Source organism: Pundamilia nyererei, unplaced genomic scaffold (genome assembly GCF_000239375.1).
Source record: "Pundamilia nyererei isolate P.nyererei 1_Seehausen unplaced genomic scaffold, PunNye1.0 scaffold00012, whole genome shotgun sequence".
NCBI lineage: Eukaryota > Metazoa > Chordata > Actinopteri > Cichliformes > Cichlidae > Pundamilia > Pundamilia nyererei.
This window is the reverse complement of record NW_005187413.1, coordinates 4052367-4069420: the sequence shown is the minus strand read 5'-3', so window position 1 is coordinate 4069420 and position 17054 is coordinate 4052367. Positions and strand designations below refer to the sequence as shown.

At 40.6% G+C, this 17054-nt stretch overlaps 1 protein-coding gene across 5 annotated transcripts in view; it reads left to right on the top strand.

Moving 5' to 3' along the window:
* Positions 1 to 17054, top strand: part of cacna2d2a (calcium channel, voltage-dependent, alpha 2/delta subunit 2a) — a 171110-nt gene that overhangs the window by 145702 nt on the left and 8354 nt on the right. For 3 of the 5 annotated variants that reach the window (XM_005724753.2, XM_013908601.1, XM_013908599.1), the window contains 12 exons: positions 5072 to 5121; positions 7934 to 8023; positions 8754 to 8822; positions 9406 to 9480; positions 9570 to 9644; positions 9770 to 9841; positions 10000 to 10071; positions 10225 to 10286; positions 12336 to 12412; positions 13537 to 13551; positions 15396 to 15456; positions 16108 to 16205. In XM_005724753.2, the coding sequence (XP_005724810.2) occupies positions 5072 to 5121; positions 7934 to 8023; positions 8754 to 8822; positions 9406 to 9480; positions 9570 to 9644; positions 9770 to 9841; positions 10000 to 10071; positions 10225 to 10286; positions 12336 to 12412; positions 13537 to 13551; positions 15396 to 15456; positions 16108 to 16205 (816 nt within the window). The remainder of the gene's footprint in view (positions 1 to 5071; positions 5122 to 7933; positions 8024 to 8753; positions 8823 to 9405; positions 9481 to 9569; positions 9645 to 9769; positions 9842 to 9999; positions 10072 to 10224; positions 10287 to 12335; positions 12413 to 13536; positions 13552 to 15395; positions 15457 to 16107; positions 16206 to 17054) is intronic. The other 2 variants (XM_013908602.1, XM_013908600.1) reach the window with 1 other exon arrangement.

Below are 17054 nucleotides of genomic sequence, written 5' to 3'. Positions count from 1 at the left end.
TGGAACAACAGATTTTCGTAAGAATCTGCTTTGGCAGTCATCAAACCACTAAGCAAAGGACTTTTCCTTATGAGAGGGCACAAAATTGCGCAATTACGCCTTACAAAAGAAAGCCTGATGAGTACAAGCAACACATTCTTTATTCAGATGAAGCAAAAAGCCATTTGTCTGGATTTCAGTGTTTGGTGTGGACCTGGCAATGAATGCCAGAGTGACTGCATAGGTTTGACCTTGAAACATGGAGGTGGGAGCATGTTGATATGGGTCTGCAGTAATGCCAGAGGTTTAGAGGAGGTGGCGTTTGCAAAGTGAGCTCACTCAAATGCAGAATAAAGAGTGGGCTCGTAGTGTCAAGAAGCTTGGCAAAAGACACAAACAATCGCACATCTTTTGTTTGTTTTTTTTCAAGAAAAGTGAACTATGACTTAGCCAAGTATGTCTTCTGACGTGAATCCAACAGAACACCCACATCTGGAGAACTTAAAGTGCAACTCCTGCAGCAAAGAGGATCTGAAAAGAAACATCTGTGAATAATGGCAGAACATCTTTTCACAGATTTGTGCCAGACTGATATCATGCAGAAAATATTTAAGCATGGGTGCACTGACTTGTGTTGTTGTTCCTTAATTAGTTAAAAGATGAATTAGTCAAGTAAATATTCAGTTATTTAAGAATAAATGGTTTAATTAATGAGATTAACGTTATTAACCCTCTCAAGGCAGGCGTTGCAGATTTGCAACAGTTAAAAACTGCAGGACTTGGTTGTGCATTACCAACAAAAAGTTTAATTTGAGCCCCAAGGGTTAATGTTGTCCCAGACCTTCGTCAGTTTTGTTATACATTGTGTATACACAATCACAAAATTTGGCTACTTCACCCATAGTAATCAAAAACCAAGCCTGATATTTTTTGATAGCACCTTAAGGGTCCCTTTCTGACCACCAGTGCTTAACAAATTGATATTGTCCAAACTTCCACCTTTTACATCAAACTGAGCCAATTTAGGCAAGGATCGTCATTGCTGAAGGGAGCTGGATCTCTAGCTATAGCCCAGAGATGTAGAGGAGGTGACATTTATAAAAAGGCCGTTTTCAGCTAAATCGGTCGCAGTATCCAATCCCGAGTGCTTCACGGGGTTGTGCACCTTGAACTTTTCCTGCTGGGTCAGACTGTCGACACAGAGTTCTGCTGTAACATCCACTGACGACTGAGGAAACAAAAACTCAGCTCACAGGAGCTGAAAACCCAGCAGATTGAAAATCTGGAGTTTTTTTTTTTTTTTTTACCAGAACCAGTAGCATCTTGGTAGATTTGACTCCCTCCAACAACATTGTTTCCCCAGAATTGGAATTAAAGTTAATGCGTCACTGTTTTGGTGGGAAATACTTGAAACAATCCAAAAATACTAAGAGCTAGAGCATTGCCCCAGGAGACTATAAGTTCAGTATGACAGTGCAACTTTGTAATCACACGTTGTCACTTTTATTTTTTAGACCCTGTTGATTTAACCTGTTGCCTTGCAGCAGTGATAAAAAGGTGTCCACCGGGACAGTGTGACTTCACATCCGAACCCAACCACGCCCATCAGTGATGCTCACTGTGCTCTGAAATAAAACAGGTTTAAAGCTTTCAGAAAGATAAGGTATTAAGACACTGCCTTCCATCTGTTGTTGAGTTGCTTTAAAATAATGTCTTCTGGCATATGATGCTGAGATCAGCAGCCCTGAAATAACCCAGCAAACAGGCAGCTCTGCCTCTGACCCTCAGTCTGACAGCCCACATGACTCAGCTGGTCTTCCTGTGAGCTACTTTGTCTTCATGCATCTCATCTTGACTTAGCTCATTTGTCTCCAGCCTAGTTTGCTGTTGTTGTCGAGCTCACTCTTATGTTTTTAACCCGCTTCTCTTTTGGCCTGTTGTGGTTTGTTTAATTTTGTTTCTCAGTGTTGTGATTTATCTGAAACTGCTCCTTTATGTGGCCTTTAGTTGTGTGCCGATTAGCTTATTGCCAGTGAAGCCACGTGCTTCAGAAGTATCTCCCCAGAAGTTGTTATTAATTAGCAGGAGGAGTCTGGTAGCAGGATGATTACCATGCCATCTCCCTGTCAGGCTGGGGAAAGTCCAGGATTATGCCTCTGTGCAAACAAGCTCTCCTCTGTTCATGACTGTAGTGATTACCATGCTACTAAAGTCTATGCTGGCATAAGACAATAGTGTTGACACACAAGCCTCAATGGAGCTGTCCTCTCGTATCTTCAGTACTTATTACTCTTTGGTATCTCACTCCAGCAGAGCTAGCTCCCTGACACTTCCAGGCCCTAACCCTTCACCCATGACACACACACACACACACACACACATTTGACAAACCACATTAATGCACACCAACAAGCACAAACATGCACAACTAGGGCACTTGAAGATGCTAGTTGTTGCCTCACTTGAGCTGCAATCCCATTCTAAGAAGAAAGCAACCTCTCTGTGACTCTGAGGACAATGGGACCATTTCGGCATGCTCTCACACAGTGTAACAAAATCCAAAACAGAAAAGAAAGTTATCTCCAAAAAACAGGTGAAGTCGAGGATACAAACAGCAAACGTCACATGCCGCGTGGGTGATCCTAATACTCCCACAAAAGTGTTGAATTTAATCCAAAGTTAGAAGTACAATATTCCACAAATCATAATGCCCACCACCAAGAGAAGTAAAATCAATTACACCATGAAATTAGGTGCACGGGTTTACTGGGTAAACTTCAGTTTAAATACTTTGTCTCAGTAAAAGCATTAAGGAAACTGGATGTCATCAGAAAGCTGTTCATTCTGTTCTTCTGAGCAGGAGAATGCATTCTTCTTTACACAGTAAAAACTATCAGGCCCAAAAGAAGTCACCACCTCGATTTAACTAAGAAAACGGGAGAAGACGAGCCTTCCATTGAATAATTACTGCAGTGGTTAATATGTTTGGGCTGGCAACAGTTTGGGTTATTTAGACCCGAACTGATGCAGTGAGTAACTTCTCATTACTTAAATATGTTGGAAGGCACATTGGAAAGATGTTATTCCATTTTGGAAGCTTCACATTATCAGCAAAGAAAACATCTAAGGGCATTACTGAAACTACAAAACCGGGTTAAGACCTGTTCAGTGAATTATTGAAATCTGGAAAGATACTGTGAACCATCATCTGTGAGGACGGCTGGAAAAATGTCTCGAATGATTGTGATCGCGAAACTACACGACAATAATGAATAACCAGGTTTTTGTCATCAGTGGATTCTTTTTCTTCCCTGATGGATATATTCCAGGAGAACAAAACCAGGATTCATCAGGGTCAAAGTGGGACAGAGACATAATTTCACCCATGGATTGGCCACCAGAGTCCACTGAAAATGTTTAAATGTGCTGGGGAAGACTTTACGCGGTGGTCTGACGCTCGCATCATCAATACAAGAGCTATAGACAGAAATAAATGTTGTGACACTGCATATATTTATCAAAAAGGATCAAAGCTAAAAGTTTTCTAGTGTAATATTAGTGTGGATGTTTTTGGCCACGCAGTGTTTAAATTTACATCAATGATTAGTTTTTTTGTTTTTTATAGAAAGCACAAAGTTATTTTTAATAGAAAGGCTTGATATGTATTTGGTAATCAGTGTATGTGATTTCTTTAGACTCCAGTACTTAAAAAATGTATTAGACCATGACTAAACATACGGTTTTAAATGTCACAGCTGCCCTAAATTTACATTACTGGTATTTAACAAAATCATTTTTGTATTTTTCTGTGATTGTTAATTCCCCGTTATGCACAAGCACATGTTAAAATCGAATTATTGTTGGATTATTGTTGTAATACATGATTTTTGAAATTCACCATTTAAAAAAGCAAAATAATAATAATATTAAAATAAATGAATAGAAGAGCACACTATTTATTTTTTACTAAGATGCCAAATTACAGTTATTTACTCAGATTCCTGAACAGAAAAATTAGTTTGAGTGCTTGAGTAATTTCTGACCACTCCAGTATACCAGCTCAAATTTGTGTGTAAAACACAAACTCAGTTCAGTGAATTCAGTGGGGTTTTTTTTCATTTTAAATACGTTTTTGACACATTTCTAAAACATTTACATGTTCTTATTTTTTATGGCAGGGGAATAAAAAAGTGTGTTATCACCAAGCACTGTATTTGTTTAACAGAGACCCAAATTACTTCCTAAATGTGAAGAAGGAGTTTGAGGAAAACTGAATTATAGTCAAAGAAAATAAATGATTGATAAAGCCCGTAACTGAAAATCTTCACTGAACCTGCAGCGCAGAGCGGAGATTTACATTTTGGTCACTGCACACATTTTCCTTTTTTCACCTCTTGCCGTGCGTTGCTCCATAACCACTTCCCTGGCACACAGTCAGAAATCACTTGGACAATGGCTGTTAATACAGAGCAGTAACAAATGGCTGTGCCCTGCGTGTGTGCACATGTGAACCTCAGTCTGAGGGTGCAGAGATGTGTACGGATGAGCACGTGCGCTAATGAATGAGACACAGGAGACAAATTTCAACGCAGACCAGGCGAGTAAAAAAACCGCATAATGTATCAAAATAATGAAAGTTATCTCCACCTTTTAACATTCTGGGGATGCTGCCTCCATTTCGCAGCTCTTTGTATAAACATTCATGGCTTTAATAACTTGAGGAGCAGCGTGGTTATTGACCCAGTCGGGCATTCTCCTCCATTCCTAATCAGCAGAAGCAGAGCCTTGGGCTCAGCATTCCCAATGAGCCACCACATTTACATCCTGCAACGCAGCCACGAGTCTGAAAGGGTCAGTGGCTACAGGCTCCTCCATGCCTGCAGTGCCCAACATCATCAGCTGAAGATGGTGTTATTAAGTGTGCCTCATAACATGAAGAGATTAGACTCCAATCTTTAATGGATCACTTTACTGCACACTGTGACTGTTTAATTTTTGAAAATATATGTATGACACGGGCTGCTCCATGAAGCAGACTGGATGCAAGCTCGGTGTGGAGATAGTGCATTAATTCTCTCCTCTTAATCTTCAGGTTACTACTTTGAAATTCCATCTATTGGAGCCATCAGAATCAACACTCAGGTAAGATATAAAGAGTTTGTATTAGCTGCAAAATGGTGTTGGGAATACTACTTTTAAAATTAAAAGTTAGTAATGGCACCACTTCTACAGGCTGTTGATTCTTCACCATCTTTGACAATAGGAGCACAAAAGATCTTTGTGTAATAATTTGAAGGAATATCATGGAAAATTCTTGGATGTAGTGAATGACAATATGAAGAGGGTTGGTGCAACAGTAGAGGATGTCAGGAAGAGGGTAAGAAGGAGGCAGATGATCTGCTGTGGTGTCCTCTAAAGGAAGCAAATGAAAGGAGAAGAAAACAGTAATGTGAAAGCCTGTTTCTGATGTTAGAAGAAAAATGCTACTAAAACGTTAACAATGAAAGTCATTCTTATCCTATAATTTGACCACTAGCCTTAGCGTGTGTGGCTGGTCACACGCCTGTTGAGTTTAAGTTGCTTAAAGCAGCAGATGTTTATTTGGCAGATAAAAAGCTGTGCAAATTCAGAACGTTGCTTAAAAACATCCTACCAGATGAAAGGAACCAATCTAGCTCCGTGTAAGATATCCTACCCTAAAATTTGATTCGTAAATTTGATCAAATGGCTTTTGCTGATCCACCTGTACAGAAGAAGAAGACAATCTGCCACAGCAAAGGGATGCAAATGTTTATACATGCAGATTTCCAGAAAGATCTGTACTTTAGCTTTACTTTAATTTAGATGCATATTTTCGCTCAGAACTTCACCTGATTATTTTGTAGGTTAATTATATAATTCTGCTACTGACTCTCCGAATCCTTTCATGGACTCAAAAGTCCACAAAACGATATTTTAAATGAAGAACTTAGTTTACTTTTCTGCCATGCTGGCTTTGATGATAATTACACTGTAGCTTTGCTTTCAAGAGTTCCTGAGGAACAGAAGAAAGCACAGCTGGATGGCAATAAATTGGAAGTGACACGAGTTTAGATGTACCGATAACAAATGTGGTCTTTCCATGAGAACATACCTGAACGCTAAGTAAAGTAGAAGGCCCGCAGACGTCCCCTGCCCACCCCATGCACGCACACATACACATTTGCTTAAGGCACTTTGGGCTCCGAGAGGCCCTCGGGATAACCTCATTCTAGCTGGAGAAATTGACTCCATTGTTTGGTGGTGGGGGAGCTGCTCCAAACCCCTCCTCCCCTATGCTCCGCTTCCCACCCACCCCCAGTGCCGGTGAGTGATCAGGCCCTAGAATAGACTGTCAGCTGTTCCATTAATTCTGGCATATTTATATTCTGAGAGCCGCCACTTACTCTAATAGGTTTTCTGAAGGTGGGTGACTACAGCTTTCTGTGCAGGCCCAGAAGACACACTGGGGCCAGATGTTATTTAACCACCGTCTGCCCTTCAGTATCACACACTCATCGGGTAGTCTTGCTTAAATATGATAGTACTATTCAAATAGCAGATGGACTACAGAAGGCAAAAAATTATTATTATACTCACCATCCTGAGTCATACTTTTATGAATGAATAGTTGGAAATACTTTGACTTATATATCCTGGCTTCTTTGTATGGGATCTCAGTGGAGCAACAATAACAGTGCAGGCATTAGTTTGGATGTTTGGCTTCTGTGTGACCAGACTGGTGAGTTCACTGTCTGCATTTGTGGGGGGGGGGGACCAGATATCTCCAGTTGCTGACTTTTTATGTTTCCCAGATTGTTGTAGCCGGGCAGAAAATTCCCCCTCTCTATCCTGTGAAGAGGTCTGGCTGTCACTGTCCTGATGGAATATCTCCCTGTGGCGCATTAAACCGGACTTTTATTGAGCTAATAATAGAATAGGTTACGCTTGTCAGCACCTTACTGTTCAGATGCTGGAAAACAACTGGTCGAAATCACGATACTGAAGTAGCTGCATGCTTATACAGGTCACGCCTTTTGTGTTTCAAGGGTAGATGGTGTCAGGGGTCAGACCTTTGCAATATCATTTCCTCTTTCGCTGCTGAAGGGATGGAAATTTGTCGTTATGTGCAAACTGTTAAATTAACATTTAACCCAGATGACCTGCTGGGGTTTTTTTTTGTTTGCTTTTTGCTGATCCTGTTACACTTAATTATATTGTGGTGATACATGACTTTATGGCTCACTGACTGCTGAGTAGGATACTCAGGAAAAAAGAAGCTATTATGGCAGAAGTATACAGTTAGTTTTAATTATACAACAGTTTTGCCTTCTTCTTCTGGTCTCTGTGAGATTATATTTCTGGCATCCATTTCTTTCCTCTGTCATAAGGTGACTTTTTAACCAGTTAAGTATCTCCTAACAGACACAGATCAATCAGTTGTTTTCAAAAAAGACATCCCAGTTTTTGTTTGAGGTGGCTTCAGACGGCAAAAAGAAAATAATGAATATGATGTATTACTAGTAGACTTAACCCCTCACCTCTACTCACAATTGCTGTGGGACGCTATCACATTCCTAGCATTGACAGGAAAGCCTCTGGGAAAATGGCGTGGTTGCACGTCGTGCCATTGACACCCTTAATGTGTTTTTAATAGCTCCTTCATAATGATGAAAAACGGCCTTGAGCGGCTCAGGACTGGAGGCTTTATGGCGCGGCAGGACCGGGACGCGGCTGCTGCTGGTGGCCCGCTGCTTTATGTGGTGATAGAGACGAGGCCGGTCAGGGTCTTGTAGTTTTATGACAGATGAACGTCGGAAGGCTCTTCAAGTTCTCTGCTTTAATGGCAGTACATGACACGCACTATAAATGGCTGTTTGATTATGTGTGAATACTGTAGGCAGTCGTACTAGCATTTGTGGTTTTGCTGGTGCAGGAGTACCTGGATGTCCTGGGCCGTCCGATGGTGCTCGCCGGGACTAAAGCCAAGCAGGTGCAGTGGACAAACGTCTACCAGGATGCACTGGTAAGCAAGAATTTATAATCATAATGAATTTATAAGCATATCCTGTGCACGTATAGGCTAGGAGTTGATACACTGACAGTACAAAGCAGTGGTGAAGTCATACTATTTTTAAAGCAGGGGGTACTTTCATTGGCTGGCATATAAAGTGGTTTATTTTTTGCAAATCGCTGTAAATCGTCAGTACACTTTTATTCAATTCCATTTCACTGTACCGGTAGTTTTATTTATATAGCATCAAATCACAGCATTTAACCGCCTATGAGCAGGCACTTGGCGACAGGGGGAAAGAAAAAGTCCAGTTTTTCACAGGAAGAAACCTCTGACAGAAGTTTTCTCTGGGAAGACCAGCCATCTGCCACAACCTGTTGGGGGTGGGAGGTCTTATCATTTACTAAATCGGGCATGACTGGTATGTAGAAACACGGTGCGTTCGAGATATGTTGGAACTCAAGACTCATGTTCCTGAAAACATGAGTTTGCCGTTAAAAGAATTCATGTGGCAACAACAGCGAGAAAGAAATGGAATTTTGCAAAACAAACAAAAAAAGGGGGCTATGACGTCGTCTATGTGGGGTGTCCATACCTTGGTTTATGGTGGGATTAGTCACCCATCTGGCCACCTCTTGCATTTGCCCCTGGTAAACAGTGTTCTTCATATTTTTGTTGTCATCTATATCTGGGCATGTGCTTTAAGGATACAATTAATTTGATTTCTAATGTGTTTTATTAGGGTTTGGGCCTTGTCATCACCGGCACAATGCCGGTCTTCAACCTCACTGCTGATACTGCAAGCTCTCGGGTAAAAGCAACACTGCAACATAGCATGTGACCTTAAAATAGCTGTGCAGTAGCTTTTGCACTTTATCATTATTATTTAGTAAATATAATGTTTTGGGTTGTTTTGTTTTTTTTACATCTATCCAGGCAGGTAGGGCTGTAAAGTTACTAAAAACAGACACAAGTTGGAGGAGCAGAAGGATTTGAGGTTTTATTTCTTGTTGTTGACCATCATCAATCATTTGTAACGGTGTCTGCCCAGCTGCTCTTCTATGCAACACCTCCCCCCTGAGGTGACGACAGACATCACAGCAACTCATCTGTACTATCTACTAACATCCATAGATGCATCCAGCTTTCAGTATCCATGACCAAAGTATTTACTCTGAGCTTATCACAAAGGCTTAAAGCAGCAAACCGACTCAGTTTAAGATAGACTGTGAAAATATGTGCTAATCAGATTGCGCACAAAGTGATAAGTCAGAGATGGCATAGAGATGTTCTTAGCACGCTCACGGCACAGCCACCAGCCCCGTTTGATTCTCTGATACTAGCAGCGGCTGTGGATAAAATGCTTATAATTGCTTTATGTCTTCTGCATACAGAACCAGCTCATCCTTGGAGTCATGGGAGTAGACATTGCAATCAACGAAATCAAAAAGAAGACACCTACATACAGAGTGAGCATGTCGCTGAAGATGTCTCTTGTGTTACTTTCAGATATGTGTGGTTTTTGAATAATTTCAAAATTCCCTTTTGTGCTGTGCAGCTTGGAGCTAATGGCTATACCTTTGCCATCGATCCAAATGGTTATGTACTGCTGCATCCCAACCTTCGGCCTAAGGTAGACCCAGTTATTAACACTTCTGTGCATCTAAAGAGTTGTCAATGTAAAATTTTGGACATTATTCCTGCTGACTGACGTTCACCCTCCTCCTCCATCTTCCACTGCTTTCTCTCTCTGTGCAGATCATTAACTTCAGGGAGCCCGTCACTCTGGACTTTTTGGATGCAGAACTGCAAGACAGCAACAAAGAGGAGGTGCAGAACTATTCCCATGCAATATCAGGACTGTCACCACCTGTGTTTCATGCAATTTGTGTTACATTTAACCTTTTAACTGTCACTTGTTTTCAACCATTTTTGTCTTTCATTATGAACACTCACGCCACAGCCTCTGTGTTTCGCTTGCCTTTCAGATCCGCCGACAGATGATTGATGGCAAATCAGGGCAAAGGAAAATCAAGACGCTCATTAAATCAGTTGATGAGGCAAGTCATCAATATATGAAACTCAATCATGATCCAAAGTAGCACCTTACTGGTGTTGTAATGAATTTGAAGCGCTCAGTATGTTTAGTGTCTGTTGTTACTCTCCGATTATGGGAGGAGGTGTGAAGGTTACCTTTTTGTGGTTGCCAACAGAGGTACATTGATGAGGCCGTGCGGACGTACACGTGGACCCCTGTGGAGGGTACAGATTACAGGTAGGTTGGAAATGCAAGCATGCATCACCTGACCGTCAGAGAAAAAGATGGCGCAACTTGAACCTGTGAGTGAAGTCCAGATTTTACACTTTAAATTGTTGAGTCACAAGTCTCAGATATCTGCTTGACAGCTTCTGCCTATGAATGTTTGTGAACAGTAGCTTCCCTGAATTAATGGTGGCTCGCTAATGTATTTGACTAAAAATTAAAAAGCCACTTCTTTTTCTATCTTTGCTAACATTTCTGAGGAGTAGCGTAAATTAACTGCTTAGTTTACTCATCTCAAAACTCGGTTGAACATTTGAAGTTGTATCATAATGACATTTCCTCTAGGCAACACTGCAAATTACAGTTTATGACATTCGGTAGTCCTACAAATGCCTGATTTGTGTTTTTTATTACGTCTGCTGGCTGCGTGCCTAGTCCTGGCAGAGTGCATATGAGGCTCTCGCTGCACAGTCCTATTAATATCCAACTCAAATGGATATTCCAGTGTATTTAAGAATCTGTGTGAAACTCAAATAAACCGACATCCAAAGCTCTGCACAGTAGTGTATCCTACATTGTGCAGTTCAAGGCTCATAGAATTTTTTTTCTGTTTGAGTTTTAATCTCTTCCTATTATATCTGTGAAGACTTCTATTTTAGGCTTGCGTGGCAGCAAAGATCAAGAAATGGGACATCTCTGTCCCGTTTAAATTCTGCTTTCGGCGATGACTGTTTGTACAATTTATGACCTATTATGTCTTAATGATGATGTATTGCAGGGTAAAAGTGACGTACTTTCACAGTGGCCTCACTAGTATTGGATAAAAATCAGGCTCTTTGAGGTGTTTTCTATTTTTTCCATCTTTATTGTTTAGGGTCACTCTTACTGCGTTTACCTGCGTCATTTGTAGCTTCAGATGGCAGCTGTTTCCCAGAGAAAAAGCTTTGATGAACTGATTGTACACAAACTGCTCAGAGCCACTCAGCAGACAAATGCTTCCTGTATTTCTTGTTTCATTAGCATTTCATACAATGCAGGGGTACTTGGCGATATGATTATTATTAGTTTAATTTTCTTTATTTATTGTTTTTCTTTTTTATGTCTTGGATTTTATTATCTTATTTGATTATGTGAGATTTTATATTGTAATGTAATTATTATTTATGTGGAGCCCAGGAAGGACTGTTCCATCTTTTTTATAGATTAAGGGGAATTCAAATAAACAGTAAACAAAGAAAGCAAGTGGCTGGTGAATATAGTGGATCTTCATCAGCTAAACTAGTGATTTTCCCTAAAGAAGGTTGGCCACAGTTTTAATGGTAATTGTTATCATTGCCAACAATCTATAGTGTCAAAACTCCCATTAGCTGCCTCACTTTAACTCAAGAAGAAATACAGCAAACTCACAGTTTCCAGCCAATACGTGAATTTGATTGTGATGCTGGTTTCCAACTCTATATTTTTAATCATGGACTACACCAAACTAGCTTTGGATGATTCCAAATAATCCTTATTTACCTTTAACAGCCCCATCCACTGTCTGAAACAAGTCATTTGAGCTCTTTCCGCTCCTTTCTTTCGATTGGCTACCCCTCTCTAACAGAAGGGTTGAACACAGCAGATGGCGCTGTTTTACTGAAACCTAGAGTTGTGTATTTGACAGTACAAAGAGCTGTCTGTTTGAGCATTAGAGCCTTATCAATTTATTGGCAGGCCAATATTATCATCAATATTAGCTATAAATGCTGATCGTTAAATTACTAGATGCAGGTAAAAGATGCTAGGATTTTTGTATCTTTTTAAATTTTGTGTGTCTTAAAAGAAAAATGTCGGCCAATGTATCAGAATATTGGAAAATTAAATCACCAAATACTTGTATCAGCCTTAAAAACTCCTATATCAGTATTTCTTGCATATGCACAGACTTGATTTTTTTGAGAACAGAAAATAAGCAAAAGCAAACTAGGCGTGCAGTAAAGCACATATGTATTTTGTGTATTTGTGGCTTTTAACATAATCTTGCATTAAATGTTCCTGTTTTTTTGGATCTTTTCACCTCAGTCTAGGGTTGGTACTGCCTACATATAGTGAGAACCACATCAAGGCCAATCTAAGTGACCAGATCCTCCAGGTGCAGTGTAAGTACTCTTGGGTATACCCAACATCCTTCACTCTCTGTCTCTACTACTCTGTCTCTCTTGCCTCTCTGCTCTCCGCCCAATATGACCTTTACGCTCTGGTTCAGTCCTCTGTCCCGGGTCTTCAACATCATCATAGAGAGTGTCCGAGCGGAGGCACCTGCCCAGTCCCCCCCCCTCCCCCTCTCCTTCACTCCTTGTCTTCGCTCTATCTATGCTCTCTGATAGGCAGGATCATTCCTGAGTCCCCCCGACTCCTCTTCTGCCCCCGTTCCCTCCTGTCTTCATGCTGTGCTGTAAAAACGGTGATGTTTTTTCTTCACACTGGCTGAAGAAAAAAAACAACTGAACTAACAGAAAGGTGAAAGCTGTGGTCTTACTGTGTTACTCAGGTGAAAATAATGGTGACCTTTGTGCTATTATTTTTTTTGCCAAATGCTCTCGCCTCTTCTTCCACCAAGTAATGATTCTGAAGCGTCTGTGTTCAAAGTATTTGATGTTATGGATAACTGTGAAAACATGCATGCTTTTCACTCCTTATGATGATTTTTTAAAAATAATTTTGGGAACTTTTCCTTGTGTTATGTGTGTTATTTTTGATTTGATTTAATTTTTTTGTTAGACTGTGTGAGATGTTTCTCGGCTTTGGAATCATTCGACTGATAAACTCCCACATGGCCTGGGATACTGGCTTGTCAACTGTGGGAGTTTGGGTTTTTTGTGGGTCTGAATGGGGACACGTGTTGTCTCTCTCATTCTTTCTTTGTCCAGACCCCATTACTTCCCTCTTTTCCTGGTGCATTTGATTTTTTCCCCCATGGTTATCTCTCATAATTACTGGTTTGTCTTTGCTGTTTTTTTCTTTTCCTAGATTGTCATGTTTGGTTTTGTTTTTCCTTTCTTCCGTTGGTTTCCGTTTCCTCGTTTGCTCTTGCAAATAAGTTGTTTGCTCTTCATTTCTTTTTTCTCTCTTGTCTTGTTTGACTTTAATTGGTTTCTTTTTTTCAAGAAAACAATATTTTTATTCAAACAGTAATTGAATAAAATATTGTCTGTGATCCTCCCTTCCCACCCGATCCCCTGTTTCTTTTCTTGCTCACTCCTTCTCTGATGGATCCACACAGTGTCATACACCAAGGGCAAGTATACTCCATATTGGTCCACGTTCCCTACCTCTACTTCCTACTCCCTACCGCTTCCTCCCCTTTCCTACACCTCTCATCCTAAACCTTCTCCCGCTGACCCCCTCCCTCCCTTCCCTCACCCATCCTAGCCTGCTTGCCTCTGTTCCTGCCCGTCTTGCCTTCAGGATTTCCTCCCCTTTCCCTCTTTTTTTCTCCTCCACTTTCTCCTCTAATCCCTCCTTCCTCCTCTTCCTTCTCACTCTCTTGCTGCAGCTCAGATCCCACATCTCTCACAGTGGCTCCTCCAGTCCCCAACCTCGACCACCTTCTCTCATATCCACTGCTCCAGAATCAGAAATAAATAAATAATTAAACAAACAGCTGTACCCGAGGAAGACAGATATTCATGTTTTCTGTTAAAACTTGTCTTTTGCTCCCTGCACCTCAGTCCTTTTCCTTTTGTAGATAGCTCCAAACACGTTGTCTACCTTCTTTCCTCTGCCTCTCTCTTCCACTTCATTTGCTTTGACTACATTTCTCTCTTTCCCTCATTTTTCTCTTCCTCACCTTCCCCATTTCTCTTTGGCTCTCTTCTTCTTCTCTTTCCGTATTTTTCTTACAGTGTAGTTTATAAACGTCTTAAGTAAGTCTAACACTAAGACTCAGGTATTGATAGATATTTAATTAAATAAATAAATATGTATACATTTTGTGGAATATCTATTGTTATTTGGGCACATCGAGCCCTACTAAAAGATCTGTAATTATTCAATGTAAGTCTGTGCAAGTTACTAGCTATAATAATATATCAGCTATTGATAGTGATGGCATTTTTTACAGTATAATAGGGATATGTTGAAGTCATGATTTTTTTAAAGGCATCTATATATAAATACACTGTTTGTTAGCTGCAGCAGTATCTCATGGCTGGGAGCATTGCAGCTTGCAGACTGCAGACCTACAGTCTGAGCTGTGTCCTGCCCTCTCAGGTCCTCCCATATTGTCAGGTGTCAGGGTGCCAGTCGGCATGGCACCTCACTTCTATGTCGTCCCTCTGTACCCCCTATCTCCATCAGCTTGTCTCCCTCCCTCCTCACCCCTCAGACTGCCAGGTGCACGGCCCAACGCTTCCTCAATAAAGCTGACCCCGGATGTGCATGGCATTGTGGGCGGAAAACTACCTGGGCACTCTATTTTAGCTCTTCAAATGAATATTTAATTCCTCTTCTGGACACAGTTGCAGGTCACGACTTAATGAGAAAATGACATGTCGGATTCATCGCAGACTCACCTGCTGGTTGATATTTGTGTTCTGTTTTGTCTGTGATAGATTCACTGAAGTTGCCCTTTTGACATGCCCTTCACAATGCAATGCATTTCCTCTGATTATGTGTCTCTCCGAGTCCTCTCTCCTGCCAGTCTGAGGGGTGACCACTTCCATCAGGACCTTCACCCACCCCCCCTGCAATAGTTGGCCATGTTGATGCCTGCCTGATCTAAAAGCACTCACCGTGGATAACCTGTCTGAGAACTCACTTCCTGACAAATCAAGTCAGTTCTCCGACATCCCAAATATGTTAGATTGAAACCCGACACAATCAGAAAATGTTTGCCGGCAAAATAACAAACCAGAACCCAAAAGTGTGAGTGCTTCTGAAAGTAAAACGGTCTTCCATTGAGTCAGGTTCCTTTTTAGGCACCATATTGGCTAACGCTAGTGTTCCCATGATACCTCAGTGTTGCTATGGTAAACTCCCTTCTGCGTCCCCGCACCTCTGAAGAACAGCTGCTGTTTATCCACAACTCCCCACTGCTCTGCCCACTGCTCTTCCTGGATAATCTTCCCCTTTCTGTTGCAGATTTTGAGTCACTGCTGCCAAACACTTTTGAGTCTGAAGGACATGTATTCATTGCTCCCAGGTAGCCTTGTCTGTGATTGCTGCCTGTCGTTAATGGTCATCGGTTTTCGGTGCCGTCTTTGCATCCTGTTTTCTTTCCACCTCGTATTTCAAAGTTTCTTGTATGGTTTGATTTTACATTTTGAGTGGTGTGTTTACTCATAGTTAAAAGTTCATTTGACAAAAATTACATTTATGAGGAATAAAATTCATCTGGTTTTGATTTTTTTTTTCATATATTATTTATAAAGTGTATTCCCCAAGTTACACTCATTACACGAGACCACTGAAGACACATCAACCCTTCTTGCCTGCTGCTACTGTGGTGCTGCATGTTTTACACAAATTAAGCATTATTAATGCATTTGCACAATGTATTGTAAGGATTACTGAAGCTATTGGGCAAAAAATATCATCTGCATGTGCATACAGCCTATAATATGCTCGGTATTGCAGTACAAGTCCACCTTTTGTTTTGACTGACACCACTATAGCACATTAACGCTTTGCCATGTGCATGCGGCACACAATAGCATCAAGTAATGTGTGTATGGGTTTGTGCATCTTCATCTCCATTGTGTGTCCATCTATGAGGAGCAAGTGAGGCAGAATAAGAGTAACGAGCTCTATTTTTGCCTTCTCTTTGAATTAAAACACTGCGTCTCCTCCTCAGGGAGTACTGCAATGATCTGGAACTGTCCAACAACAACACTGAGTTCCTGCTCAACTTCATTGCTCTAATGGAGAAGGTGACACCAGACTCCAAACAATGTGAGTTTCATTTTCTTTTCACCCACACAGTTTATTCTACATTAAATAATTCACCATGAGCTCGTCTATTGTTATTCTGTAAACATATCTCATAAAAAGGCAAAATAAACAGCAGTGATCCAACTAATAGGTATTTTCTTCGTAGCCAGAATCTGATATAACCTATTGCCTGTTGCCTAGATACAGTTAAAAAGCATCAGCAAGCCTCACTTCTGCACCTGATGACATGTTTCTTTCTTGTGACGAGCACAGTTTATTTCGAGATAATCCCACATGCTTTATCCTGCTGTCGCAAATCCTCCAATGATGAAAATGTGTATTAATTCACAGCTGTAAATAGTACGTAACAAATGCAATATTAAGCTTTCGGTGAGAAATATTTAGTAATAACCACAGCAGCTCGGTAGAAGAAAGTTGTTAGGTTGTTTTGTTTTGTTTGCCAAGGAGGTTATGATTTTGGCAGTCTTTGTGTCTGTAAATACGATGGCCGGAAAAGTTTTGAATGAATTCTGATAGAAGTTTGTAGCGGTGCAGAGTGCGGTCGTGTTAAAAATCCAGTATAATTCTGTTTACATCCACTAAAGTCTTCAAAGTCGACTTAATGATTTTTTGACCAAAAGCCTATTTAAAGGTGTGGTGTGTATTATCGACATATAAAAAGTACCACAATTAAAAATATATCACATTTGATCTTTGACCTGGTGTTCAAGGTCAAAAAGGCCAAAGTGATAATAACAATATATAGAGCTATTTAAATATTTGTTTCTACCTGTGGTTGTTTGTATTGACAGCATATAGGTAAATAGGGAATTATATATCACATTTCAGTTTGCATCCAAATCATCTTAT